General features: G+C 34.4%; 1 protein-coding gene across 1 annotated transcript; it reads right to left on the minus strand.

Moving 5' to 3' along the window:
- Window positions 1-1180: 1180 nt before the first annotated feature.
- Angptl5 (angiopoietin like 5) lies at window positions 1181-27699 on the minus strand. The gene is given in 8 exon segments (XM_004870804.3): window positions 1181-1640; window positions 16893-17078; window positions 19131-19251; window positions 20865-20966; window positions 23085-23177; window positions 24046-24149; window positions 25825-25969; window positions 27557-27699. Coding segments are annotated over 8 exon segments (1167 nt in total). The 5' UTR covers window positions 27653-27699; the 3' UTR covers window positions 1181-1320.
- Window positions 27700-27912: the final 213 nt, after the last annotated feature.

A 27912-nucleotide genomic window follows, 5' to 3' on the forward strand; every position in this document is an offset into this window, starting at 1 on the left:
GGCAACCATATGCACCCACCTGCAACCTTGTCTCTTGTACATCTTGTTCATGACTTATTCTCTCCTTTGAATTTCAAAGTAAAAGAAATCTTAAACAATTACTTCATTGTAATTTTAGCCCATCCCTCCGCCTAAATGAGATTCTGTACTTTGATGAAGCTTAGCCGTATTCTGCATTCAGCTTTTTGTCCTGACACCTATCCCTCCACACCTACTTTTAAATTAATCTTCCTACCTCATTTTTCAGCCAGTTCTCCCCCTCCTTTGTGCATTGTTCTCTGTTATCTGTTCAAAGCTAATTTTTGTTTTCCTTTTCTCTCACCAATAATTGCCACTGGCCAAGCATGTTCCCTGCTGTCTTCTTCCATGGAATCCTCACATCTTCCAACTCAGAAAAAATGGAGAAGTCCAGCTTGCTCCCAAGCACAACTTGATCACTGATTCTTCACTCTTTCTTTACTGCCCTTGTTTAAAGTTCATACCATTCTTACTGGTTAAAAAGAGTTAAGATATAAATTATTTTAGAATGCAACTGATCAGGATATAAATGTGCAGTAAATTTATTATAAACAAGAATAATTTTTTCAGTACTGTGGATTGAACCCAAGTACGCTCTATTACTGAGCTACATTTCCAGTGCCTTTTTTTTATTTTGAGACAGGGCTTCATTAAATTGCCCAGGTTGAACTTCTGATTCTCTTGTTTCTGCCTCTCAAGTAGATATGATTAGGGACATTGTTACCATATCTGGTTAAAAACAATATTATTAGCCCTGATGAAATATGAAAGCAAAAAAGACTTTATTTTGGCAGTAAACTCATACTTATAAAATATATGGAATCACCTAAAAATAGTAAGGATTTTAAAGATGTGGAACTTATACACTAATCTGAATAAAAGCTATTCCTTATCATTTTCTTCAATATAAAGTATCTGTAGATTATATAATTTATCATATAAAATGAATATAGTAATAAGTAAAACACTGTCTGGAATTTTTCTAACATGTTGGTTTATATGCTTCAAAGAGAAGGCAAAACCTTTAAAAGTACTATAAATTTCAAGACTGCAAGCTGTAATTCATTTAAGATAGATTGTATTACATTTTATTAATATTATTAGTAAAAACATAATGTAGCATGACTTTTTATAAAATGCTACAAAATCGAAGGGTTCCAATTAAACCCATAATATCAAAATGTCATCTATAGTAAAATTTTAGCTCATATGTTAGAATCCATAGCAAAGAGAGGAACTATGTAAAATCTTTAACATAATATCAACAATAACTGTAGAACTTGCACACAACTTAAAGTGTGATTATTTAAAGTATGGTTTATAAGTTCTTCTGATTTTCACTGAGACAGATTTAATCTTGATGGGTGAATTATTTTTGGTCCATGTGCCCCACTGAATTCCACTGGCAAGCAATTTTCCAGGAAAGTGATGGATGCCATTTAAATTTGCTAGACCACACTGATTGAACCACCAACCCGTGTTGTTACTGAGGTGACTGCAGCTCTTCACAGACTGACCATTGATGAGGCATGCAGGGAGGCACCCATCACTGTCAACATCTGATGTGCTGAAAGGCATTGCATTTTGATTATCTTCTTTTCTGAGGCCCCGGAATGCATCACCTGGTTAAAATAGATTTTCTTAAATAAGTGAATTTAGAAATGATTTCTATTACCTTAGTCAACTATTACCAGCATGATTTTACAAAAGCATCACATCTAGAAATAGAATTTATTTTTCTGGCTGCTATCATGAAATCAACCAATAACAAATGCTGGCAGGGCTGTGGGGAAAGAGGAACACTGCCCCACTGCTGGTGGGAGTGTAGACTGGTGCAACCACTGTGGGAATCAGTATGGAGATACCTCAAACAACTAGGACTCAAAGTCCCATTTGACCCAGCTATTCCCCTGCTGGGGATCTTCCCCCAAAGAATTAAAAGAATCATACCACAGTGACATATGTGCACCCATGTTCATAGCAGCACATTTTTTAATAATTAAAACTTGGAAGCAGCCCAATTGCCCATCAACAGGAGACTGGATAAAGAAAATGTGGGTTTTTCATAAAATGGAGTACTACTCAGACATCAAAAATGAGAAATTAGAGACATTTAGAGCTAAATGGATGCACATTGAGGTGATACTCTTAAGTGAAATAAATAGGACACACATGTATAAACACCAAATAGTTTCTCTAGTGTAAGAAACTGAAAGTGTAAATAAGGAGTAAAAGGTATAATAGATAATGTGAAATAAGAAGAAAAGGGGCAAAGGGGAAGGGGAAGTGGGAGGGGTAGGGGAAAGGAAAGAATGGAATAGAATTAAGAGAAAATGGAAACAAAGTCTTTGTAAATAGGGAGGGATGGAGGAGTTGAAGGGAGGGCAGGGGAAGGGGGAAAAATAAGAACCGAGAGAGATTACATAAAGGTGCAAATTTCCAATGACGAATGTCATTATATTGTATACCTAAAATGTACCAATAAAATGAAATTTTTTTAAAAAGAATTTATTTTTCTACTGTTTAATCATGTTAAAATCTCTCCACACAGATTGTAATATGCCAAAATCCAGTGATGAATTGTTCAATACAGCAGGCATCTACTGGATATAAAAAGCAAGTATAAATTTGGCTATGTAGACAAAAATCAAATCATTTAGACCAAAAATAATAGTGTACAGACTTGTCATGCTTTGAGGTGATCAATATAGTGATTAGGAAATAAAATAACTTCCAAGAAGTAGTAAGACAGGAGAAATGGGCCTAATGCTCACCAAGAGATAATTTTTCTTTCTTTCTGCAGATACCCCAAATATCTCACAGCCAGCCACAACTACAAAAAGTGCCCCATGGCTGTTCCAGGGGATATTTCCTACGGGCTGCAGCAAGCTTCAATCATGGACCTATTCCAGTTAACTCTGCCCTGTAGCCCCTTTAGATGACTCTATTTCACAGCCTCTCTGGATAACTCCGCCCTTCTACAACCCTCTTTAATCAAGTCAGTGGGGACCCCCTCCTTCCCCATGACCAAACAGAAAGTCTGACACTGCCTATGCATAAACCCACCATTCTCTCCTACATATGCCACCTTCCCATACTCTTAGTGAGTCCATCCATGTACTGTTTTCCCTTGTGCTACAGCATGTGTACTAAAAAAAAAGCCCCTTTCAGATGGCATATAGTTACCTATTTGTGATTTCTATCTCAAGTAGAGTATACTGAGCTAGTACACTAAGAGATGGTAATGCCAAATAACAGTCACAAAAAGCAGTCAGCAGCTCGCACTGGTAACACTCAAGGTGATAAGCAGCCAGAAAGCAATGAAGAATTGCTGGGAGCAACCATCTCTAGTGGCTAAAAGAGTTCCTGAGCCCTACAGGTAGCTAGCTGCTTGCTCCAAGCTGAGAAAAGGACCATTAGCACTAAGACCTGATAGCCATTGCATTCAAAGGTCAGAGTTGTAAATACTAAAAGAGCTGTAATTTTCCAATTCATGATTTCTATACCAATTGAACACAAGAACCTTCAGCCAGTTGATAATAGTAAGTTTTCATTCCTACCATTTATATCACTTCTATAGAGCAATATGGATGAAGGTGAAACATTTACCTTTAACAAACTTAGACTTATAATTACAAAAGTCCTTTGGTTTTATTTAGGGGCCATGAAGTTTATATAGAAATCTAATGTCTTTGAGAAAAATTCAGCTATACCCCTGAGGTGGGCCTTTTCTTCATGGATCTACACATGCTATATGGACTAACCATTTTTAAAAGGTTTACATTAGACATTGCATGTATATTATGCTTCATATTCACAGTAACCCTCCAAAGATTAAGTACAGTATCTTGGCCAGGACAACCCAGTTAACTAAGTGGCAAGACCAGGAATCATGTTTTGTTCTATAAAGGTCCATTAAATTAAAAGTTTCTTAGTAAATTCTTAATACCTATAGTCCATCTATATACATACAAACTTTGACTTAAATGTTTGAAACACTAACTACAAGAGAAGTTATATAAAATGTGTAGTGAAAACAAGACCTATGTTTGTTTCACTTTGCTGTTTGCCACCTCTTGAGATAAATCCTTTGGGAATCCTCAAGAATTTCCTTTGTAGTGTAGCCTCTCAGAAATTTTGGCTCTCTGATTTTTAAAGTCTGTGACTCTACACTTGAGGGGAAACAAAAGACACATATTGCAGGTATTTCATTTTAGAGAGAATATAATTTTCCAACATCTGCATAGTCCAACATCTTTCCAAAGTTCAAGGGAGTGAAACATCATCTGTGAAGTATTACCTAAAGTTTGTGATCACTCCATGAATACTCTCACTGGGTAAAATCCAACCATCAGAAGGATCATATATCATATGGACTCCTCAGTGGACTTTATTTAACAACTGATTTTTAAACTTTTATTTTAATTAGTACATGTTTGCAGTATATAATGATTATATTCATCCTGAAGAGCTGGCATATGTACATATCTTAATTCTTTTCTTCATCCCCTTCCTCTTCCTTCCCTCTCCACTTTCTCCATCTCTAAGTCCCCTTCCTTTTTGCAAAAGATACATCTCCCTATTTCCTATTATCTTTTGTTTTCCTCTTCAACTTGTTTATATTTTGGGTTTCTCATATAAAAGAAACCTTGAAGGGCCGGGGATTTAGCTCAGTGGTTCTGCCGCCTGCCTCGCAAGTGCAAGGTTCTGAGTTCGATCCCTGGTACCCAAAAAAAAAGAAAGAAAAGAAACCATGAAATATTTAAGCTTGTGTGTCTGATTTATTTCACTTAACCCTATGGTCTCAAGTTGCATCCACTTTCCTACAAATGACTTGAGTTTATTCCTCTTTATAGCACAGAGGTACTCCATTGTGTATAAGTACCACATTTTTAATCCATGTGTTGATATAAATATATCAAATATATGTACATCAATATATGTATATCAAAAAGCTAAACCTAGAAATTGAATTTGACCTAGCTATTTCACTTCTAGGTATCTTCCTGAAAGAGTTAAAGACATCATATTACAGTGATACATCTGTTTATAGTGATACTCTTGTTTATAGCACTCATTTCATAATAAGACTTTTGAAAAAGACCAGGTCTTGCTATGGTCATTCATCTATTGATGAACACATAGTCTGATTCCAAGAGTTAGCTATTATGAGCTGTGTTACTATAAACATGGATATGTACCACTGTTTAACTCTTTCAGGAAGATAACTACCTAAAAGAGGAATAGCTGGGTTGAAGGGAATTTCTAGTTCTCATTTTTTTGAGGAATCATGATACTAATTTCCATAGTGGTTGTACCAGTTTACCTTCCCACCAACAATGTAAAAGTGTGCCTTTTTCCCCACATCCTCATCAGCATTCGTTATTATTTGATTTCCTGATGATACTCATTCTTTCTGGAGTAAGATAGAATCTCAGTATTATTTTAATTTGAATTTATCTAATCCTGAGAGATGTTGAACATTTTTTCATGTATTAATTGGACATTTGTACTTCTACTGAAAAGTGCCTATTCATTTCATGTGCCCTTTTTTGACTGGGTCTTTAATTTGGATGGGGTCTAACTTTTTTATTTCTTTTTATATTCTAGAGATTAGTCCAACAAATAGCGGGCAAAAATTTTCCTGATTCCATAGGTTGTCTCTTTACTGTGTTGGTTGTTTCCTTTGCTGTGCAAGAAGCTTTTTAATTTGATATTATCCTGCTTATTAACTGTTGGTGTTATTTCTTGAGCATTTGGTGTTTTGTACAGAAAGTCCTTGACTGAGTACGTCTTCAAAAGTTTTACCTATTTTATTTTCCAGCAGATTGTTTCTGTTTTAATACTTAGATCTCTGATCCATTTTTTATTTTAGTTAGTATATGGTGAGATATATGGGTCTATATTCAATGTTCAGCGTGTGGATAGCCAAATTTCCCAGCACCATTTGTTAAAAAGATGTATTTCCTCCTGTCTGTATGTTTGGCCCCTTTGTCAAAGATCAGATTGCAGAATGTGCCTGGGGCTGTGCATCCCCTGTTCTGTTCCACTGATCCACATGTGTTTTTGTCCCAGTACTATGTTGTTTTTATCATGGTGGCTTTGTAATATAACTTCAAATCCAGGATTGTGATGCCTCCTGTTTTGTTTCTGTTACCCAGGATTGCTTCTGGTATTCTGGGTCTCTTTGGGTTCCATATGAATTTTAGAATTATTTTTTCTAATTCTGTAAGGTAAGCTGTTGGTATTTTTATAGGAATTGTGTTAAACCTAAATATCAGTTTTGAAAGTATGGCCATTTTGACAATATTGATTTGGCCTATCCAACAACAGGGGTGTTTTTCTATTTTGATGTCCTCTTCAACCTCCTTCTTCAGAGTACTGTAGTTTTCATTATCAAGGTCTTTAATTTCCCAGGTTAGGTTAATTCCTCAGTATTTCATTTTTCTTGATGTTATTGAGAATGATATTGTTTTCCTAATTTCTTTATCAGTGAGCTCATTATTGGTGTACAAGAATGCTATTGATTTTGTATGTTGATTTTATATTCTGCTATAATACTGACTTTGGTTGTTAATTCTAGGAGTCTTTTGGTGGAATTGTTTAGGTCTTCTATGTAGAGGATCATGACATCAACAAATAATAATAATTTGAGTTCTTCCTTTCCTACATATATATCTCTTCTATTTCTTTGTCTTGCTTGATTGCTTTGACTAATGTTTCAAGTACTGTACTATATTGAATAGGAGAGGCCAGGCATGGTGGTGCATACCTATAATCTAGCACCTGAGAGGCTGAGGTAGGAGGATCACCACGAGGTCAAAGCCAACCTGAACTACATAGCAAGATCTTGTTTTAAAAAAAAAAACAAATAAATTAATAGGAGTTGAAATAGTGGACATCCTCATCTTGTTCCTGATTTTAGGAAGGAAAGCTTTAAGCTCTTTTCCTCAGGGTTTTTATCATGAATAGAAGAAAAACTCACCATTAAAATGTATGCTTGTCTATTTCTTTTTTGTTGTTGTTGTTGAATTCTTTGATTGGTACATTTTAGGTGTACAACACAATTACATTTCTCATTGGGAATTATACCTTTACAAAATGCATCTTGGTTCTTATTTTTTCCCAATTCCTAGCCCTCCCTTCACCCTCTCCACCCTTCCTTATTTACAAAGACTTTATTTCCATTTTTTCCATTTCTCAGCATTTTTCCTTTCCCTTCTTTTCTTTCCCCTGCCCCTCCCACTACTCCTACACTTTTGGACCTTTTCTTCCTATTTTGCATTATTGATTATTCATTCTAATCATTGGTACATTTTAGGTATACAATATAATGACATTCATCATTGGAAATTTGCACCTTTACAAAATCTCTCTTGGTTCTTATTTTTCACACTTGTCGAGCCCTCCATTCAACCTCTCCATTCCTCCCTATTTACAAAGATTTTGTTTTTTATTTATTTATTTTTCCATTTTCTCATATTAATCCCATTCCCATCTATCCTTTCCCCTACCCCTCCCACTTCCTTCCCCTTTGCCCCTTTTCTTCCTATTTCACATTATCTATTATACCTTTTAGTCCTTATCTACACTTTCAGTTTCTCACACCAGAGAAACTATTCAGTATTTATACATGTGTGTCCTATTTATTTCACTTAAGAATATCACCTCAATGTGCATCCACTTAGCTATAAATGTCCCTAATTTCTCATTTTTACGGCTGAGTGGTACTCCATTTTATTTTTTGAAAAACCACATTTTCTTTATCCAGTCTCCAGTTGATGGGCATTTGGGCTGTTTCCAAGTTTTAGCTATCACAAACTGTGCTGCTATGAACATGAGTGCACATATATGACTGTGGTATGATACTTTTAATTATTTGGGGAAGATCCCCAGCAGTGGAATAGCGGGGTCAAATGGGACTTCCAGTCCTAGTTGTTTGAGGTATCTCCATACTGATTCCCACAGTGGTTGCACCAGTCTACACTCCCACCAGCAGTAGAGCAGGGTTCCTCTTTCCCCACAGCCCCACCAGCATTTGTTATTGGATGATTTCATAATAGCAGCCATTCTTTCTGGTGTGAGATGGAACCTCAGCATTGTTTTCATTTGCACCTCCCGAATGACCAGTGATGTTGAACATTTTTTCATGTATTTATTTGCTATTTCTACTTTCTTGTCTGAGAAATGTCTGTTCATTTCAGATGCCCATTTTTGGATTGGGTCTTTAAATTTGGGAGGTCTGATCTTTTTAAGTTCTTTATAGATTTGAGATAGTAGACCTTTGTCTGAGGAAGAGCAGGTGAAGATTTTTTTCCCACATTGTGGGTTGTCTCTTCACACTGCTGGTGGTTTCTCTTGCTGTGCAGAAGCTTTTTAATATGAAGAGATCCCACTTGTTGGTTGTTTGTGCTAGTTCATGGGCAACTTAGGTTTTGTTCATAAAATCTTTTCCTACACCGATGTTTTTAAGAGTTCTACCTAACCTCTATTCCAACTGGTTCAGAGTTTCTATTTTAATATTTAGATCTTTAATCCATTTTGATTTTAGTTTAGTGTATGGCAAGAGATATAGGTCTAGTTTTAATTTTTGGCAAGTTGAAGTCCAATTTTTCCAGCACCATTTATTAAAGAGGTTATCTTTCCTCCAGTGAGGGTGTTTGACTCCTTTATCAAAGATAAGATGGCTGAGTGTGTCTGGCATTGTTTCTGCATCTTCTAATCTGTTCCAATGGTCCTCAGGTCTGTTTCTTTGCCAGTACTATGCTGTTTTCATTACAGTAGCTTTGTAGTATAGTTGCAGGTAGGGGATTGTGATACCCCCTGCCATGTCTCTGTTACCTAGAATTGCTTTTGCTATTCTGGGTCTCTTCTTGCTCCAAATGAAGTTTTGGATTGTTTTCTCAAGGTCCATGAAGTATGCTGCTGGGATCTCAATTGGAATTGCATTGAATCTATATAGCAGTTTTGAAAGTATGGCCATTTTCACTATATTAATCCTTCCTACCCAGGAGCAGGGGATGTCTGTCCATTTTCTGATATCCTCTTCAATCTCTCTTTTCAGAGTGCCATAGTTTTCAGAGAAGAGGTCTTTGATTTCTTTTGTTAGGATGATTCCTAGGTATTTCAGTTTTTTGGATGCTATTGTGAAAGGAATTATTTGCCCTATTTCTCTCTCGGTGAGTCTGTCATTCGTGTAGAGGAAAGCTATTGATTTTTGTGTGTTGATCTTGTAACCAGCTACTTGACTGAATTTGGTTATTAAGTCTAGAAGACTTTTGGTGGAGTTCTTGGGGTCTTCTATATAGAGTATCATGTCATCTGCAAATAATGACAGTTTGACTTGTTCATTTCCTATCTTTATTCCTTTTATTTCTTTCTCTTGTCTAATTGTCGTGGCTAATGTTTCCAGAACTATATTGAACAAGAGTGGTGATAGTGGACATCCTTGTCTTGTTCCTGATTTTAGTGTGAAGGATTTCAGTTTTTGACCATTTAGTATGATATTGGCTGTTGCTTTTTCATAGATGGCTTCTATCAGTTTGAGGTAGAGACCATCTATTCCAATTTTTTGTAGGGTTTTTATCATAAGTGCATGTTGGATTTTGTCAAATGCTTTTTCTGCATCTATGGAGATAATCATGTGATTTTTGTCCTTGGCTCTATTGATATAGTGTATTACATTGATTGATTTGCACATGTTGAACCATCTCTGCATCCCTGGGATGAATCCCACTTGATCAGGGTGTATGATCTTCTTGATGATATTCTGTATTCTATTTGCCAGTATCTTATTAAGGATTTTTGCATCTATGTTTATTAGTGAGATTGGCCTATAGTTCTCCTTTTCAGTTGGGTCTTTCTCTGCTTTGGGGATCAAGGTGATGCTTGCTTCCAGGAATGAATTTGGGAGTATTGCTTCCTTTCAATTTCATTGAAGAGTTTAAACAGTAGGGGCAGCAGTTTCTCTCTAAATGTCTTGTAGAATTCAGTGGTGAAGCCATCAGGGCCCGGGCTTTACTTAGTTGACAAGTTTTTAATTATATTTTCAATTTCATTGATTGATATTGGGTCGTTTAGAATATTTAGGTCTTCTTTGTTCAACTTTGGTAATTCATATGTATCTAGGAATCTGTCCATTTCTTCTGTGTTGTCCATCTTATTGGCTTATAGGTTCTAGAAGTAGGTATTGATGATCCCCTGGATTTCTGCTGGGTCTGTTGTAATTTCACCCTTTTCATTCCTACTTGCATGGATTTGGGCCTTTTCTTTCCTTTTTCTGATAAGGTTGGCTAAGGGTTTGTCAATTTTGTTGATTCTTTCAAAGAACCAACTCTTGGCTTCATCGATTTTTTGTATCGTTCTCCTAGTCTCCATTGCATTGATTTCTCCTCTGACCTTTATAATTTCCTCCCTTGTATGAGCTTTGGGATTGTCCTGCTCTTCTTTTTCTAGAAGCTTGAGGTTCAGCATCAGGTTGTTTAATTGGGCTCATTCTGTTTTCCTAATATACATATTCACTGCTATGAATTTCCCTCGTAAGACTGCTTTCATTGTGTACCATAGATTCCGATATGTTGTATTGTCATTGTCATTTAATTGAAGGAACTGTCTGATTTCTTCTTTAATTTCATCTGTGACCCATTGGTTATTCAGAAGTGTGTTGTTCAATTTCCACATGTTTATGAAATTTTTCCAGTGTCTTTTGCTATGGATCTCCAATTTTGTCGCACTATGGTCTGATAATATACAGGGGATAACTTCAATTCCTTTGCACTTACTTAAACATGTTCTGTGTGTGAGTATGTGGTCTATTTTGGAGAATGACCCATGTGCAGCTGAGAAGAATGTGTATTCTGATTTTGTGGGGTGGAACACTCTGTAAACATCTGTAAGGTTAATTTGTTCAAGAGTTCGATTGAGTTCTAGTGTTTCATTACTTATTTTTAGTCTAGTTGATCTATCTATTTGTAACAGTGGGGTGTTGAGGTCCCCCACTACAATTGTATTAGTGCATATATGACATTTCATGTCCGTTAGTATTTGTTTTATATAGTTGGGCACACTAGTGTTTGGTGCATAGATATTTATGATTGTCATCTCTTCCTCTTGGATTGTTCCCTTTACAAGGATGTAGTGTCCTTCTTCATCTCTCTTAACCAGTGTTGGTTTAAAATCTACTTGATCTGCCAAGAGGATAGCTACTCCTGCTTTTTAACGTGTTCCTGTTGCATGGAGTATTGTTTTCCACCCTTTAACTTTCAGTCTATGAGTTTCCTTTTGAATTAAGTGTGTTTCTTGTATGCAGCATATTGTTGGATTTTGCTTCTTCACCCATTCTGCCAGTCTATTTCTTTTGATTGGTGAATTGAGACCATTAACATTGATGGTTATAACTGAAATGTATTGACTTGTCATTGCCATGATGTTTTCTTTTTGTTGGGTTCTCCTCCTTTACATTTAATTTCTTGTTGTGCCCAATGGGTTCATTCTGCTTTGCTTCCTGGGGTTGTGATCCTCAATGTCTGTTCCTAGGATATTGTGTAAAATTCTTTCTAGAGCTGGTTTGGTATTCACAAAGTTCCTAAGGTGCTCTTTGTCATGAAAGTATCTTATTTCTCCATCCATTTTGAAAGATAGTTTTTCAGGGTACATCAATCTGGGTTGGAGGCTGTTTTCTTCTAGGGCTTGGAATATGTCACTCCAAGCTCTTCTTGCCTTGATGGTTTGTATTGAGAAGTCTGCTGTGATTCTGATGGGCTTTCCTTTGTATGTGATTTGTTTCTTTTCTCTAACTGCTTGGAGAACTTTGTTCTTCTATTGAGTTTCTGGAATCTTAACAATTATATGCCTATGTGTAGATTTTTTTTTTTGATCAAGGCTATTTGGAGTCCTATATGCCTCACTTATCTGTATGTCAAGTTCTTTTCCCCTGCTTGGGATGTTTTCTGCCATTACTTTTGTGAAGAGTTTTTTTATGTCATCTGCACTCTCTCCTGTTTCTTCATTGACTCCAATCAATCTTATGTTATTCTTCTTTCCATCGTCTAGCAGCTGCTGCATAGTTTTCTCATGTTCCCTTATAATTTTGAAGGAATTTTTCTTTTCCTGGTCATTAATTGCAATCTTATCTCCTATATCTGAAATTCTGTCCTCACATTGCCTCATTCTGCTGTGTAGACTTTCAATGGAGTTTTTCATGTCCTGGAAATCTATTTTCATCTGATTTATGGATTCCATTTGTTTCTTATGTTGGGATTCCATCATGTTCCTCAGCTCCTCTCTAGATTTATTAATCATGTCTTGCACTAGGAGCACAATTTCTCCTGTTATCTGAGAAATTATTTCTGATTTCATTTTTTCCAGATCCCCTTTTGTTGCCAGTTCAGTGGGTCCAGGTGATTGAGTATCAGAGTGTTCCATCTCATTTCCCTTTGGGGTTTCTGTAGGTGATCTGGAAGTCTGGTTTTGAGACTTATTTACGTGTTTTCTCATTTCAACTGGGGGGCCAGGGGGTGCTGTTGGCACCTTCATGGATCACCTCCTCTGAGCTGGGAGAGGTGGGACAGGGGCTGAGAGCAGTGGTAGGGATGGTGGCCCAGAAGCCCCTTCCTCTGGACCGGGCTGCTTGTCTATTTCTTAAAAAATAGTCCATTAAAATTCTTTCATCATACTTACTGTGAAAGTGGTGTCAGTGAACATGATATATTCTCTGACAACCCAGAGAAATTCCTCTCAAGTTTTCTCATCAAGAATATTTGTACTTTTTATGGAACAATTGTGCTGCTCAAATATTTAAATTTAATTTCCTATTTTTGTTCCAGGCACAAAGCCAAATTGCAACCCACCTCTACTACACAGCTGATGTTTTTATTTGTTTCTATCCTTATATTCTACTGATACTTTTTTTCCACTGTTTTGATATTCTGTGATCAACAGTTGAAAGTTATCTAACAATCTTCTTTGGAAAATATAAAGTTACAGCAGCATTCCAAATTTGAAAGATCCATAATGTAAAAATCTTGCATTGTATGAAAAACCAACAGCCAATATCATACTAAATGGTCAAAAACTGAAATCCTTCACACTAAAATCAGGAAGAAGACAAGGATGTCCACTATCACCACTCTTGTTCAATATAGTTCTGGAAACATTAGCCACAGCAATTAGACAAGAGAAAGAAATAAAAGGAATAAAGATAGGAAATGAACAAGTCAAACTGTCATTATTTGCAGATGACATGATACTCTATATAGAAGACCCCAAGAACTCCACCAAAAGTCTTCTAGACTTAATAACCAACTTCAGTCAAGTAGCTGGTTACAAGGTCAACACACAAAAATCAATAGCCTTCCTCTACACGAATGACAGACTCACCGAGAGAGAAATAGGGCAAATAATTCCTTTCACAATAGCATCCAAAAAACTGAAATACCTAGGAATCATCCTAACAAAAGAAATCAAAGACCTCTTCTCTGAAAACTATGGCACTCTGAAAAGAGAGATTGAAGATGGTATCAGAAAATGGACAGACATCCCCTGCTCCTGGGTAGGAAGGATTAATATAGTGAAATTGGCCATACTTCCAAAACTGCTATATAGATTCAATGCAATTCCAATTGAGATCCCAGAAGTATACTTCATAGACCTCGAGAAAACAATCCAAAAATTCATTTGGAGCAAGAAGAGACCCAGAAGAGCAAAAGCAATTCTAGGTAACAGAGACATGGCAGGGGATATCACAATCCCCTACCTGCAACTCTTCTACAAAGCTACTGAGATTAAAAAAAAAAAAAAAAAACACAGCATGCTACTGGCAAAGAAACAGGCTTGAGGACCAGTGGAACAGATTAGAATATGCAGAAACAATGCCAGACACACTCAGCCATCTCATCTTTGACAAAGGAGCCAAACACCCTCACTGGAGGAAAGATAACCTCTTTCATAAATGGTGCTGGAAAAATTGGGCTTCAACTTGCCAAAGATTAAAACTAGACCTATATCTCTCACCATGCACTCAACTAAAATCAAAATGGATTAAAGATCTAAATATTAAAATAGAAACTCTGAACCAGTTGGAATAGAGGCTAGGTAGAACCCTTGAAGACATCGGTGTAGGAAAAGATTTTATGAACAAAACCTCAGTTGCCCGCGAACTACAAAAAACAATCAACAAATGAGATCTCTTCTTATTAAAAAGCTTCTGCACAGCAAGAGAAACCACCAGCAGTGTGAAGAGACAACCCACAATGTGGGAAAAAATCTTCACCTGCTCTTCCTCAGACAAAGGTCTACTATCTCAAATCTATAAAGAACTTAAAAGATCAGACCTCCCAAATTTAAAGACCCAATCTAAAAATGGGCATCTGAAATGAACAGACATTTCTCAGACAAAGAAGTAGAAATAGCAAATAAATACATGAAAAAATGTTCAACATCACTGGTCATTCGAGAGATGCAAATGAAAACAAAGCTGAGATTCCACTTCACTCCAGAAAGAATGGCTGCTATCATGAAATCCACCAATAACAAATGCTGGTGGGGCTGTGGGGAAAGAGGAACCCTGCTCCACTGCTGGTGGGAGTGTAGACTGGTGCAAGCACTGTGGAAATCAGTATGGAAACACCTCAAAGAACTAGGACTGGAAGTCCCATTTGACCCAGCTATTCAACTGCTGGGGATCTTCCCCAAAGAATTAAAAGAATAATACCACAGTGATATATGTGTGCCCATGTTCATAGCGCAGTGTGTAATAGCTAAAACTTGGAAACAGCCCAAATGCCGATCAACTGGAGACTGGATAAAGAAAATGTGGTTTTTTTATAAAATGGAGTACTACTCAGCCATAAAAAATGAGAAATTAGAGACATTTATAGCTAAGTGGATGCACATTGAGGCAATACTCTTAAGTGAAATAAATAGGACACACATGTATAAATACTGAATAGTTTCTCTGGTGTGAGAAACTGAAAGTGTAAATAAGGACTAAATGTATAATAGGTCATGTGAAATAGGAAGAAAAGGGGCAAAGGGGAAGGAAGTGGGAGGGCTAGGGAAAGGATAGAAGGGAATGGGATTAATAGGAGAAAATGGAAAAATAGGAACAAAATTTTTGTAAATAGGGAGGGCTGGAGGGATTGAACAGAGGGCTGGGCAAGGGTGAAAAATAAGAACCAAGAGTGACTATGTAAAGGTGCAAATTTCCAATGATGAATATCATTATATTGTATACCTAAAATGTACCAATGATTAGAATGAATAATCGAAAATGTAAAATAGGAAGAAAAGTTCCAAAGGGGTAGGGGTAGTGGGAGGGGCAGGGGAAAGGAAAGAAGGGAAAGGAAAAATGCTGAGAAATGGAAAAAATGGAAATAAAGTCTTTGTAAATAGGGAAGGGTGGAGGGCGTGAAGGGAGGGCTAGGAATGGGGAAAAAATAAGAACCAAGATGCATTATGTAAAGGTACAATTCTGAATGAGGAATGTAATTGTGTTGTATACCTACAATGTACCAATAAAAGAATTTAATACAAAAAAAATCTTGCATTGTAAATTTCATCATCTAACTAGATCATATTCATCTTTTAGAGAACCCTCACAAGAACTTATTCAGATAGCATATTCTACATTTAGTTTTTTACACTTTTAGATATAAAACGTTGAAAACTGTATGTTGTAACTCTTTAAATTTTCCCTATATTTTAAGATTTGCATTTCAGACTTTCACCTCATATTCTAAGACTGAATCCTCTCAGGTGTCGCAGATTCCAGCCATACCAGACAGTTCTCTGTCCCCTGTAATTTTCCTCCCTCTATTCCATTACTCAGACTGCTGCAACTGCCAACACTCACTTGCCAAAATCAAGTTTCGTTCTACACCTAGGTCTATGGTTCTCAACTGAAAGTATGCCACCAGATCCATTTTTCCCATCAGATTTTGTAGGAGTAAGTACTTTCAAAAAGTTTCCCAGCTTTCACAAGAACTCTTTGTTGAAAACTACCTTTCATGAAATTTTCTGGATGCAATCAATTGGAATCGTTCTCACCCTCTCTTGAACCCTTAAAAGTTTATTAGTGTTCTTTGTCTTCAGTTTATTTATCTTTCTCACTGCACTGTGATCAGTCAAGCTGGAAAGCTATAACATTCATTTTTGGATTATATCACTGAATATACATAATGAAGAAGCACCACACATAGCAACAACAGAATTGACTTTAGTGTTTCTTAACTCAAATGCCTTTAAAATTTCTAAGAAACTAAATTTATTTGAAAATGAGTTGATGCACCAAGATAGAATGAAGAGAACACTAAGTTCATTGTTTCTATCAAATTTGATTATTCCCTGGCTCAGGTGTAATGAGCTAGAAATCTTGGGCAAGTCACTTCATTGTTTAGGTTTCTTCACGATAAAAAGGAAAGAATAGCAATCAAATCTAACAGTCTATGACTTCTAAATGTCAGCTCTTTGAACATGAAATAACATGAAAATAAGAATAACACCTTCCCAGCCTACCTCCAGCAGCCCTCAATCTAAAAGATCAACTGTAGGGCCGGGGATTTAGCTCAGTGGTACCGCTGCCTGCCTCCCAAGCGCAAGGTCCTGAGTTTGATCCTCAGTACCAAAAACAAAACAAAACAAATAAAAGATCAACTGTGATTACATATGGGAAATGTGTTAAAGAATATGAAGTACAATACTTCAAAATCATTAGGTAATACAATGTTCACAACACAGTATCAAGGTTTCTCATTCCTAATCTATTCCTAATCTATCAGAAATCAGTCATGCATCAAATGAAATGCATTCTTTTTATCTTCACCTCATACTGAGTCAGTGATATTTCAATCTTCTAGATAATTTGAGGAATAACTTACCAGCATTTCCTGAATATCGTCCTAAGTGCAGTTTATAAAATCTTGTTTCATCCTCTAGCCAAAAATTATCATATGAAGCATAAGCAAATGTGTTATCTTATGATTCCAAAGTCACAGACAGTATAAAACTGGTACTTTTCTGATTTACTACATAAAAAATCTTTTTTAGTCCTAGCCAAAATTCTCCTGTAAAAAAAAATCTTTGTTTTAGTATATTGTAAAGCACAATAGACTAACCCTTTCTTTTTTAAAGTTTAGTATGATTTAGTGTTTCAACAACTGTGAGATGATTCACATAAATAATTAAAGGGGCTGGTTGGCCTAGCTCAAACTATCAGTGTTTATCTGATTTTTTTTAAACTTCCTACTTCTACTTGACCACACTGTAGAAAATCAAATTCAGTTTCATTTTATCTCCCCAAAATAAATTCAAGTTTATTTAAAGAGTAAATAAGAAGTCAAGTTTTACCTTAAGGCATGTCAACAGAAATGTGTTGATATATAATAGAGGTAACAAAATCATGTGCACCAATAAATGTAGGAGGTTTATCCTCTAAATCAGCTACTCCTAAAAGAAACATGTCCTAAAATTGCTCATTGAAATTATTTACATCTTGGAAAATACTTCTGAACAAATATTTCTTTGTTGTGATGCAGCTTGTCAATTGTTTATGACTGGAAATAGAATGTAGCAACACCAGCCTATCCTGGGGTTAGAGTTGATGTTTCCAAGACAATTTTAAATCCAGGATAAGTAATAGAACTTCTGAATTCAAGTGGCATAATTCTTGCAAGCATGTTCTACCAAACGGCTTTCTACTTCCCCTGATTCATGGCATAACCTAAATGGGAGTACCCCTGGGATATATCCTACCACTTGAATCATGAAATTACAGAAGGACCTAAGAATCTAGTCAAAACAAACTTCAAAGTGTTAGGGGATAATATGATTGCATTAAAGCTGTTAAAACTATAACTAAGATATCAAGTCCTTTTTCCAAGGCTTACAGAGGCATTTTAGCTACCACCCAATTAGAATTGGAAAAGTATCCAGAATAAACACAGGAAGAAAGTGGGTGCAGTACGATGGGTCCCTAGGGGGTCTGTTTAGTCTCAGTCTATAACTCTTCCACTTAAGTCTCTGTCATCTTTTCCCTTTACTCTAACTCCATATTTAAGACTTAACAGTACATTGTTCTTAATCCTCAAATTATTTTTTTAAATATTCAAGAATAAGGCAATCTCGGTTTCCATCAAAAATATCTACCTAAAGACTTTATTAATCAAAATTTATATCATCTCCCCATAGAAATAAGCATAAAATAAGAAAAATGACAATTTAAAGCCTATATGTCAATCTAATCTATGACTACTTAATTCAAAAGGAAACACACAATGAGAAATCAGAGATAATGTTGAGAAAGACAAGTATTTAACTGGATTCTACATCATGGCAGTTATCTGGATATAAGCCAAACCCCTTCTAAAACCATTGACATGCAGTAGGGTTTTTATCACCAGAATTAACACTACCACTTACTTAATGAATCTTTGAATGACATTATTATGGGATGCTAAATATTTTAAAATATAATAATAGCAACTTTTAAAATAGCACAAAAATTATCAAAATCACCTGCAGAAGTTCCAACTAATGTAAAAGTCAGCAAGGTTGAGAAATATAAATGTTTTGTTTACTAGCAAAGGTAATGTCACCATGTGGCAATAATAGAAATGGATTTTACAATTTTCCTGGGATTTATAATTTTCAAATTTGAACATAGTGATGTTTATTAATATTTGTATGAGGCAGTATGCTTATCTGAATTTGGACAGTCATGTACTTCAACTCTCTATTTCATTTCCTTGGGTAGACATAGCACACATCTTAAGAATTTTAAGGCCTCTGGGAACACTGACTGTTCACTTTTTCATTCTACAAATAGTTGGTAAGCACCTGCCAGAACTCTGCTGGCTATGTAATAAGATACTTAATGAATACACAATTTGGAATTTTCTCCCAAATCACATTTCAACAGATACCTAAAAAATTTTTTTAGATCTCAACTGAAGATCTTTTTAAAATCTGACATATGAAAAGAGGGTAATTTAAGTCATACTGTGATAGTCACATAGACTTGCTATTTTTACAAAAGGTATGATCAATACAGACAAAATCTATATGCATAATATCAAACCAGAAGGAAAAGGGTAGAGAAGAAATATATAAAATTTGACCTAAAAGGTCACCAAATCCATCCAGATAATCACACCACAACCTCTGGAAATCAATTCTCCCATCCATCCTTTTCTGTATCATGGTCCATCCACCTCCTCTGTAATCCATGTCGCACATTGCCTAAACATGACCAGAAAATACCAAAATAATACACCTTTATTTTTGTTATTTGATATTATAAAACTGATGCTCTATCTATAAGTCTAGAGAAAGATAAAATACTTCCCCTGAAAGTTTTAATGAATTTGTATCCCATTAATATATTCAGATTTTTGCTGGGGATTTAGCTCAGTGGTTCCACCGCCTGCCTCACAAGCACCAGGTCCCAAGTTTGATCCCCAGTACCAAAAAAAAAAAAAAATATATATATATATATATATATATATAACAAACTTGTTATAAAATTAATTGCAGTCCTTATACCAGTCACTTTTTAAGCTCTTTTCTTCATTGTAACTTTTTAAGCTTATCTTCTTATTCCTCAACTCTATACCTTTGAATTTAGTAATACCAGGACTGATCTAATGTGGCAGAGTGATGTGCATTATTACTCTACAAATTAACTTTTTCTTTCCAATAAAATGCTGAGTTTGTAAAGTGGCTTTGGTTACTCTCTTCTCCCACAAGCCAGCTGGTCTTCAGACAGCATTTTCAGACAGAAAAGCGCAGTCTGTGCCTGCTCAGCAGGAGCTCCTCATAGGTGCACCTAAGCAGGCAGATGCAGGGGACCCATAAAAGTGACAGGGACAAAAGCAGAGCAACTCTCTCCATCAGAAACCCCCACATAGAGACAGGGAAAAGCAGTGTGGAGGAAGTTAGGGAACCAACACTTTCCCACAGAAGAGGTAATTATGCATCCCACTCTTTACAAAATTAGAAGCCTTCCTTGCCACAATTGTTCAGATCCAGTTTTGAATATGTAGGAGAAGTAATTTAGGTAATTTAAAAATTATTTCCCACCTAATTGCCAATTTTTGACATCTTATCAATAGACTACAAAAAATAATAGTAGTAACTCTAAGAAGATACTAGTAGTATCTACTTAGAAAAAACAACATACAGTAAAGACTATCAATAAGGTATCATACAACACATAAATTTCCTATACCCAAAGAAAAAGTATACCCAGAAAAAATACATATATATATGCACACAAATACATCCCATCAATATGCATTATCTCTAATAGAAACTTCTATTAGAAATCTCAGTATAGAACTACTAAGGACAGACATAAGAATATCTCATTTTATTCCAATTAAGAATAGATTGGCTTATCAATCTAGCTTGCACTTCAGTTAAAGGGTTTTTTTTCATTATTAATTTCTTGTGCAATCACATAGAATCATTTTTCATTAAAAAAGTATAATCATAAATAGGAATGGTAATCAAAAGTATTTCAGTAAGATGCCAAACAAAACACATCATTTTTTTCTAATCTCCATAGGCTAATTAAAGCAAAGATTTATGTTGCATGATTCTGCCTACTATACAGATAATATAAGATCTTGTACCAAGCTGATTTACTTTGAAGAAAGTAACCATGGAAACTCAAGTAGAAAAGTGAAAGAGAGGCTGTTCTTTTTGGTACAGGGCCTTAGAATTATAGAAAACCAAAATTTTAAAACGGGAACTTTTACCAATTTATTTCACATATCTCACAGAAAACAATTAATATGCTAATATTAATATTGAATGTTTATCTTCTTCTATATAATAAAGAAAAACTTTACCTCAAATGGGTAACTAGAGACTTCTGGGTAGATTATATATAAACCACTTGGTGTCTTAGTGACAGAGCCAATAGTCTCTTTAATATCAGTGCAATCTAACCCTAGAAAAGTAAAATTAGTTATTTAGGATACTTTCAGTTATACATTCCAGCTAGTCATTTATTGTAGAGAATTAATAGTGCTTTTTGAAATTATTGCTATAATCTCTATTAATGACATAATGGTGTTAACTTAGAAATGACACATGGTCACAATTTTAGAAATAAAATATATGGAAGAACTGAAGTTAAAAAATTTAGGCTGCAACAAACATTCATTCACAACATCACAGTTAATGATAAGTGTTCTACACTGTATCAATATTTTATTTGGGATCAACATTGATTTAATATCTTTTATAATTATGTATTATCTTTTCCAATAACTAATGCTCTTTCAGGAACAGAGGTTCATCTTAGAGGGCATAAAGGAAATCTATATGAATGGAGGGGAGAACACTCAAAAGTAAGTAAACTAACAACTATCAATACATCCTTGACTATTGTCTTCCAAACTTCAGAGACCGATGTATTGGAGACCACTATTATCAATAGGCAAAAGGGGAAAATGGAGAAATTCAGCTTGAGGTTAACATTCTATTTACAAAAGTTAGAGCTGTAGTCCCTATTGTCACCCTCTCCAAAGCTTTCAGTTCCATGGGGAATTGTAAACATATGTATGTGGATATGGACCTTACACTTTACTATGAATGTTACATTTTTCGAACATACTCTTTTGCATGTTTTATAAATGTAAAAAAAATCAGCTCTTAACAGCATCAGTTGCTCAGATGCCTGGTTTAGAGTATTAGTTCTACTCCTTCCTAGCCAAGAAGCATTAACTAACCAAAGCCTTATTTTCTTCATATAATGTCAAAATAATACACTACTTTATAGTGTTATTCTGACAATTTACATACTTCAGTATTATATAAAGCCCTTAGCACAGGGCTTAGCACACATTAATATGCAGAAAATATCTCTTCAAAAAGTTAACTATAAAAAGGTGTTTGTTTTCTCTTTATTTCCAGGAGATGTAGATTTGTTGCCTAGATTCTGAATTGTTCAGAGACATTCTTATAATAACTTTACACTCAAAGGTATGATAGAAGGTCAGGCTGAAGAAGTGATCTAGGCTGAAGTATCTGCTTTGTCATTACCATCCAAATAAATACGAGCAGATTATTTAGATTTTTCTGGGCTGTATATTCCACATCTGATGATCATCATCATCACAGCAAGCCTTTATATTGCTATTATTATTCATCAGGCAATAGTTTAAGAGCATTTTTATGTATTTACCGATTTACCTTTTACATAGACCTTATGAGATAGATACTATCAGTTTACTGATAAGTAAACACATCAAGGAAACAGCAGGTAAGAGATGTGAGGCCAGACAGTCTAACATCAGAGTTCATGCTCTTAACTACCGCATCATGCTACCTACTGAGAGACAGTTGTAGGAAATACATGATACAATAAAATAATTTTTCAATAACAAGGTAACAAGTGAAATTGCCTATCTTCACATCTGGAATACAGAAGATTCTCAGGCATTGTCTAATATCTTCCTTTTCTAAGAAAAAAATAAAGATCACATAGTAGGCCCTCAATGAAATTTACTTGGTGAGAACTTTTGGATAGGAATTCATTCTGTAGGTTCACAGAATGTTTTTCTTACAAGCCCAAGCCTATAGGAATTAATATGCTGTAGTTCAGTATTAAAAAAGTACTAACTTTCTATTTATTTCTATCTTAAATGTCTTTTTCTTTTCATATGTTATATCCCAGTTTGAAACATTTCAAACATGTCAAAAACATTTTTTATAGGTGGGAGGAATTCTGAAACTTACTTTTCTTCCATCTGAAAAAAAAATTACTAATAAAATGCTAAAAGGAGAAGCCCAGAATAAAGCTACCTAGAACTATGCTATTTTCAACAGACCTAGGATATCTTTGTACAGGTATGGTTTTCAAATGGTTGAAAAAGTTTTCTGATTTAGGAAAGTACACATTGTGTGTAGTATAATGTACTTAATGGCAGATATTAACCTTCCAGTCTGTTAGATAACAGTGATCTGCATTTTTTAAACAAAACTTTTAAATGCACTAAGCTTTCCGGGAAAATTTTAAGCAATAAAACACAAAATGAAAAAACTGAAATATCAGTGCTCTCATCATGTGACTGAACTGTTCTGTGAGGAAAAGGATCCAGCTGTGTCCTAAAAACTTCTGTAGTCAAAAGGAGAATTCGATTCATGAGTTCATTAACCTAAACACACACGTGCATACACATTTAAGTAAACTTATGTTTGAACAAATCTCCTTTAACTAAATTAAATAAATACTATCTCTAAGGCCCTTAGAAATTCAGCTCTGAAGTGATGCCCTTTACTCTAGGTTGAATCCTTACTGCTTTAACAAAATATTAAAGGCATAAGTAAATAACAATCACTATATTCAGTAGAGACTATCTTCCTAGTATTGATTTCGTCTGCCCATCTCTGCATATGACTGCTCTTGCAGATCTGTTCTTCATATCCCACCTGAACCATTGTTCTAGTTTCTGTTCCCCTCCCTTTGATCTTCCTCGAGTTATTATTCTCCATATTAGTTGTCAATTGGATCATGTTAATTCCTTGCTCAAACACTTGATTGACTATTTAGTGTGCCACGATTTAATTCCTGGTTGTTTCTTTAGTTCTTTAGTTTTCCTTTCACACTGTGAACCTCACCACCTGATGCAAACCTGCACCAAGCATTCCCTCAAAATAGAGTGCCCTCTTCCTTACCCAATCTTTGGGACTTCTAATGCATTTATTGGCCTCTCATGACTCAGCTTGCTGGCTCTCTCCTTTGGGAAGTTTTCTTGTATCTTAGATTTCTCTTTTTTGTCATTCTAACATCTATTTTTTTTTTTACATTTTTCTGCTCCACTAAACTGTGTATTTCTTGAACAGCCACTGTTTTTCTTAGTTTGTCTGAGGCCTACTATAGTACCTCTTACATAGTATGTACCTTTCACACAGTAGGAACTCAGTCAATGTCCAAATATGAATGCATTAAAAAGTAAAATACTAATACCTTCAGCTATCAGTCAATACATATACAATAACAACACAGTACTAAAAAGTCCATACCTGATTAGATAAATAGTCCAGGGATGCTTGTTGCTCATCCATCATATTTCTTAGTAGTTTTTTGGTATTTCGTGTATAGGAAACAATAGAATTTTGCAGATTTCCTTAACCATAATAAAAATAGATGTTGAATATTATATTTTTATAGGAAACAATTACAGTGAAAATGAATTTCACGTGATTTTGGATAAGTATGTAAATAAAAATATCTGAATTTATCTGAATACTCAGAACTGTATATTTTAGTAAATATATATTATGTTTAACTCAGGATCAACTAAAATATAAAATTCTTAATGAAACAATGCTTCCTAATAACACAGACTATCCAAAATAATTAATCTGCTCTAATTAAGATACAACATTCTAAATATTGATTCTCGTCCTATGAAATGAGATATATAGAGACAAGAGGTATGGAATTCATTATAAATTACTATAAAAAAATTAAAAGGCAATAATTAATTATCTTGTTAGGCTAATTTTAAATACAAATCTTTTGTTTTCTTTAACTTTTTCTAATTCTACATTCTATATAATTAATCTACTAACAAATATACACACACATCATAAATCTTAGTCAAAGGTTTTGGTTGATTGATTTCTGACTGAATTTTAGTATACATTTTCCTTTTTAAAACATCTTTATTTCATAGAAAATATTCACTATTTAATATAGAAAAGTTGCAAGAACAGTGCAAATAACTTTTTCCTTATGGCATTTGAGACTATGTTGCCATAACATCCCACCATCACTCATTTTTCTTACACTAAAAACATCCTTAATACAATAATCAAAATCAGAAAATAAATGTTGACTACCTGTATTCTCAGACCCTATCAAGCTTTACTTATGATAGCAAAAGTATCTTCTGTAACAAAATGATTAGCACATCATTGCATACTTTATCCTTTAAAAATTATTTTATTCCTAACTTTATTTCACCTAGCAGTAGAATTAATTAACAACATCTGATATTTTTAATCCTACCTCACTCAGATTCATATCTCTTTTATTTTCAGGCTCTCACTTTCTATCAACTTTTTCCTGGATTAAGACTCTGTTTCACTGGTACTAAAGCTGCACTCATTGGTTTGAGAAGTCTCAGCCACTTGGTTATACATACTGTTAGGTACATTAAAGTAAGCTTTCCACACTTTCTAACTGACCTAGACAAGCTGGTCCTATGTGGCCTGGATCAAATTATCAGCTCCACCCTTTCTGATCCTCCTTCTTCATCCTGCCCCCTTGTATGTATAAACAGATCTACCCACAACAGATCATTAATGTTACTGCTGCACTGTGACTCAAGAGCTTTTTCAATTGACACTAAAACTTTTCATATTATACTTTGCTGCATAAATTGGCTATGAGTTTGTATTATACTGATGCATTCATTATTATAGTATTAAATGCCAGTGTTTCATATTCCCTTATTCACCACCACCCATCCACCCCCCAAAAAAAACCAAGGTAAAATTTCCTAGAGGTCAGATGAAAAGAAAAAAGAGCCCAAGTAAATTAATATACTATCAGAGCCCTCTGGTTTGTCCCTTCCCTCTGGTCAGTTGATGCCACCGAGCTATTTGGAAGAAGGATTGTTTCATTCACTAAATATTTACTAAGACCTACTATGTGTCAAACATATAAAGCTTCTGACCTAAGGTGATAAGGAAGTACATAAAATGACCCAGACAAAAGCTAGGATGTATTTTTATGTCTATCTTAGAAACATGAAGTTGTATCCTTTGATAATTGTGTTTATTTTTAATACTTACTGCACATGAAATGTTTTTCTTCTCGCATAACTTTAGTTTTAACACCACATGATTCTTCACAGTCCTTTTTATAAACAGTATCATTAGTGTGACTTTCATCTTTTGCATTAGATACATGTTCTACAAGGTTAACAACTGGAGAATCCTTTATATTAAAAAATGAATGTAAGAATAAAAGATCTGAAACATGTTTCAGTACATAATAAATAATACATAATAAATACATAAGTATGTAATAAATAGGAACTATAAGACTATAAGAAAAAGATTGGTGTTCAGGACATATGAGGATAATCATTAGAAAAAATATAATTAACTGGTTAATTCAAACTCCCATCAGTAAACCTTATGGGTAAATTTTAGATAGAAATAATAAATATATGCTAATTCAATATTTTCATAATTCTTTATTCTTCTCAAATTCAAAAAGAATTTATGTAGGGTTTATTTCCACTACTGTGACTCTATGGCCTCAACTTTAACTTCTGCAAATCTACATATGTAATATAGGGCTGAGCCTTTCTTCTTCTAAAATTCTTGCAATTTGAATTTCCTTGAAAAGCGACTAAGAAATGTCCCTGAAATATCTATAACATTTCTAGCCAAATGGACTTTCTGCAACTAATTATTACCACATTGTAGGGGGAAGAAATGTGTAGGAAGCCCACAGCTTTTGTATAAGATAAAATATTTAAAGATCTGAAAGGTTAAGTGCCCACCAATTTGAAAGTAATCAAATAATCGATAATAAAAAATCAATAATAAAAGAAAAAATGCAGAATTTTGCTTTGCAAAATCAACAACAAACAATATTAAAAGCCACTTCTAACTATCATTCCAAAGATATCTATAATTATTAGTGATATATTGGTTTCTTTAATATTAAAACATTCTTTGGTGGAAGTTATATAGATTTAATAACTATTTTTAATAAAATAATAATAAAATATTTTGTTCTGCTTTATCTGGATATTGAGAGAAAATTATAGAACTAACCATGTTATAAAGATATGTGACCCCAAAAAAGATGTTTACATTTTGTTACTTAGCTCTATTTTAAATTTCCTGCACTTCCAAACTTCTGTGATGACTGACATACTAGATGTTTTCAAAAATCTAGGTTTTCCTTTTTTCTATAAGGTTCTTAAATTTTAGAACCTATTTTAGAAAATTAAATTATTAATATTTCTGTAGCATTTTTAGAATTTATCCTGTTTCAATCATGGAACATTGGAATTTGGTTTTGATACAATGATAAAAACATTTCATGACACTTAAAAATTATAAACTAATATTGAAATACGTAAGGCTTCAAATCCCTAACTACTCATAGCACCATACTAGCTATCACTCTAATACTGTTTTGGATTTCGAGGTAACCACTCACAAGACTATACTTGAAATACAAAACTTCATAGAAAAGCTTATTTTTTTACAAAAGCAAAGTGATTTTTTTTAATTCAAGTTAATTGGAAAGTTTTGAACTTGCTTTTAACCTAGCCCTGAAATTTCTTTTTAAAAATTTTTATGAGAAATTTTTAAGTCAGCCCTGTTTATAGTTTCTTAAGTTTATAGATAGTAACATTTAAGCAGTCTCAACATTTCAAAATAAATATTTTATTTGTTCCAAGCATTATACTTGATGATGTAATTAGTATTTTCAAACTTCTAATATGTATCTTGAAAGCTACACAAGCCTTACTAACAAAAATAATATTACTAAAATTCTTACCGTAGAATGATGTACACAATTACCTGGTACAGCTTCCCCACAAATAAAAATACATATATTGAAAAACAAGAGAGAGCCTTGGGATGGATACATCATATTTTTCTTCAATAAATGAGAATACTTCTCCAAATATCAGTCAGTTCTCTGTGGAAAGAACTACAGTGCATAAAGTCTTCAGTTAAAATTTTCTGGAAAGTTTACAACAAAAACAGAAGCCAATACTTACTAGTTTCCATGCCCTCATTTGAAACAACACCCTGTGTATGAAAAACAAGGTAACTTCTAGAAAGCCTGGCATTTTAAGTCATATGAATTCTTTTTATCACTTCATGCCAACAACATAAATCCATACTTTT

This window comes from Heterocephalus glaber, unplaced genomic scaffold (genome assembly GCF_053883595.1).
Source record: "Heterocephalus glaber isolate CG9 unplaced genomic scaffold, H.glaber_assembly_v1.0 deba00001429, whole genome shotgun sequence".
NCBI classification, from domain to species: Eukaryota; Metazoa; Chordata; class Mammalia; order Rodentia; family Bathyergidae; genus Heterocephalus; species Heterocephalus glaber.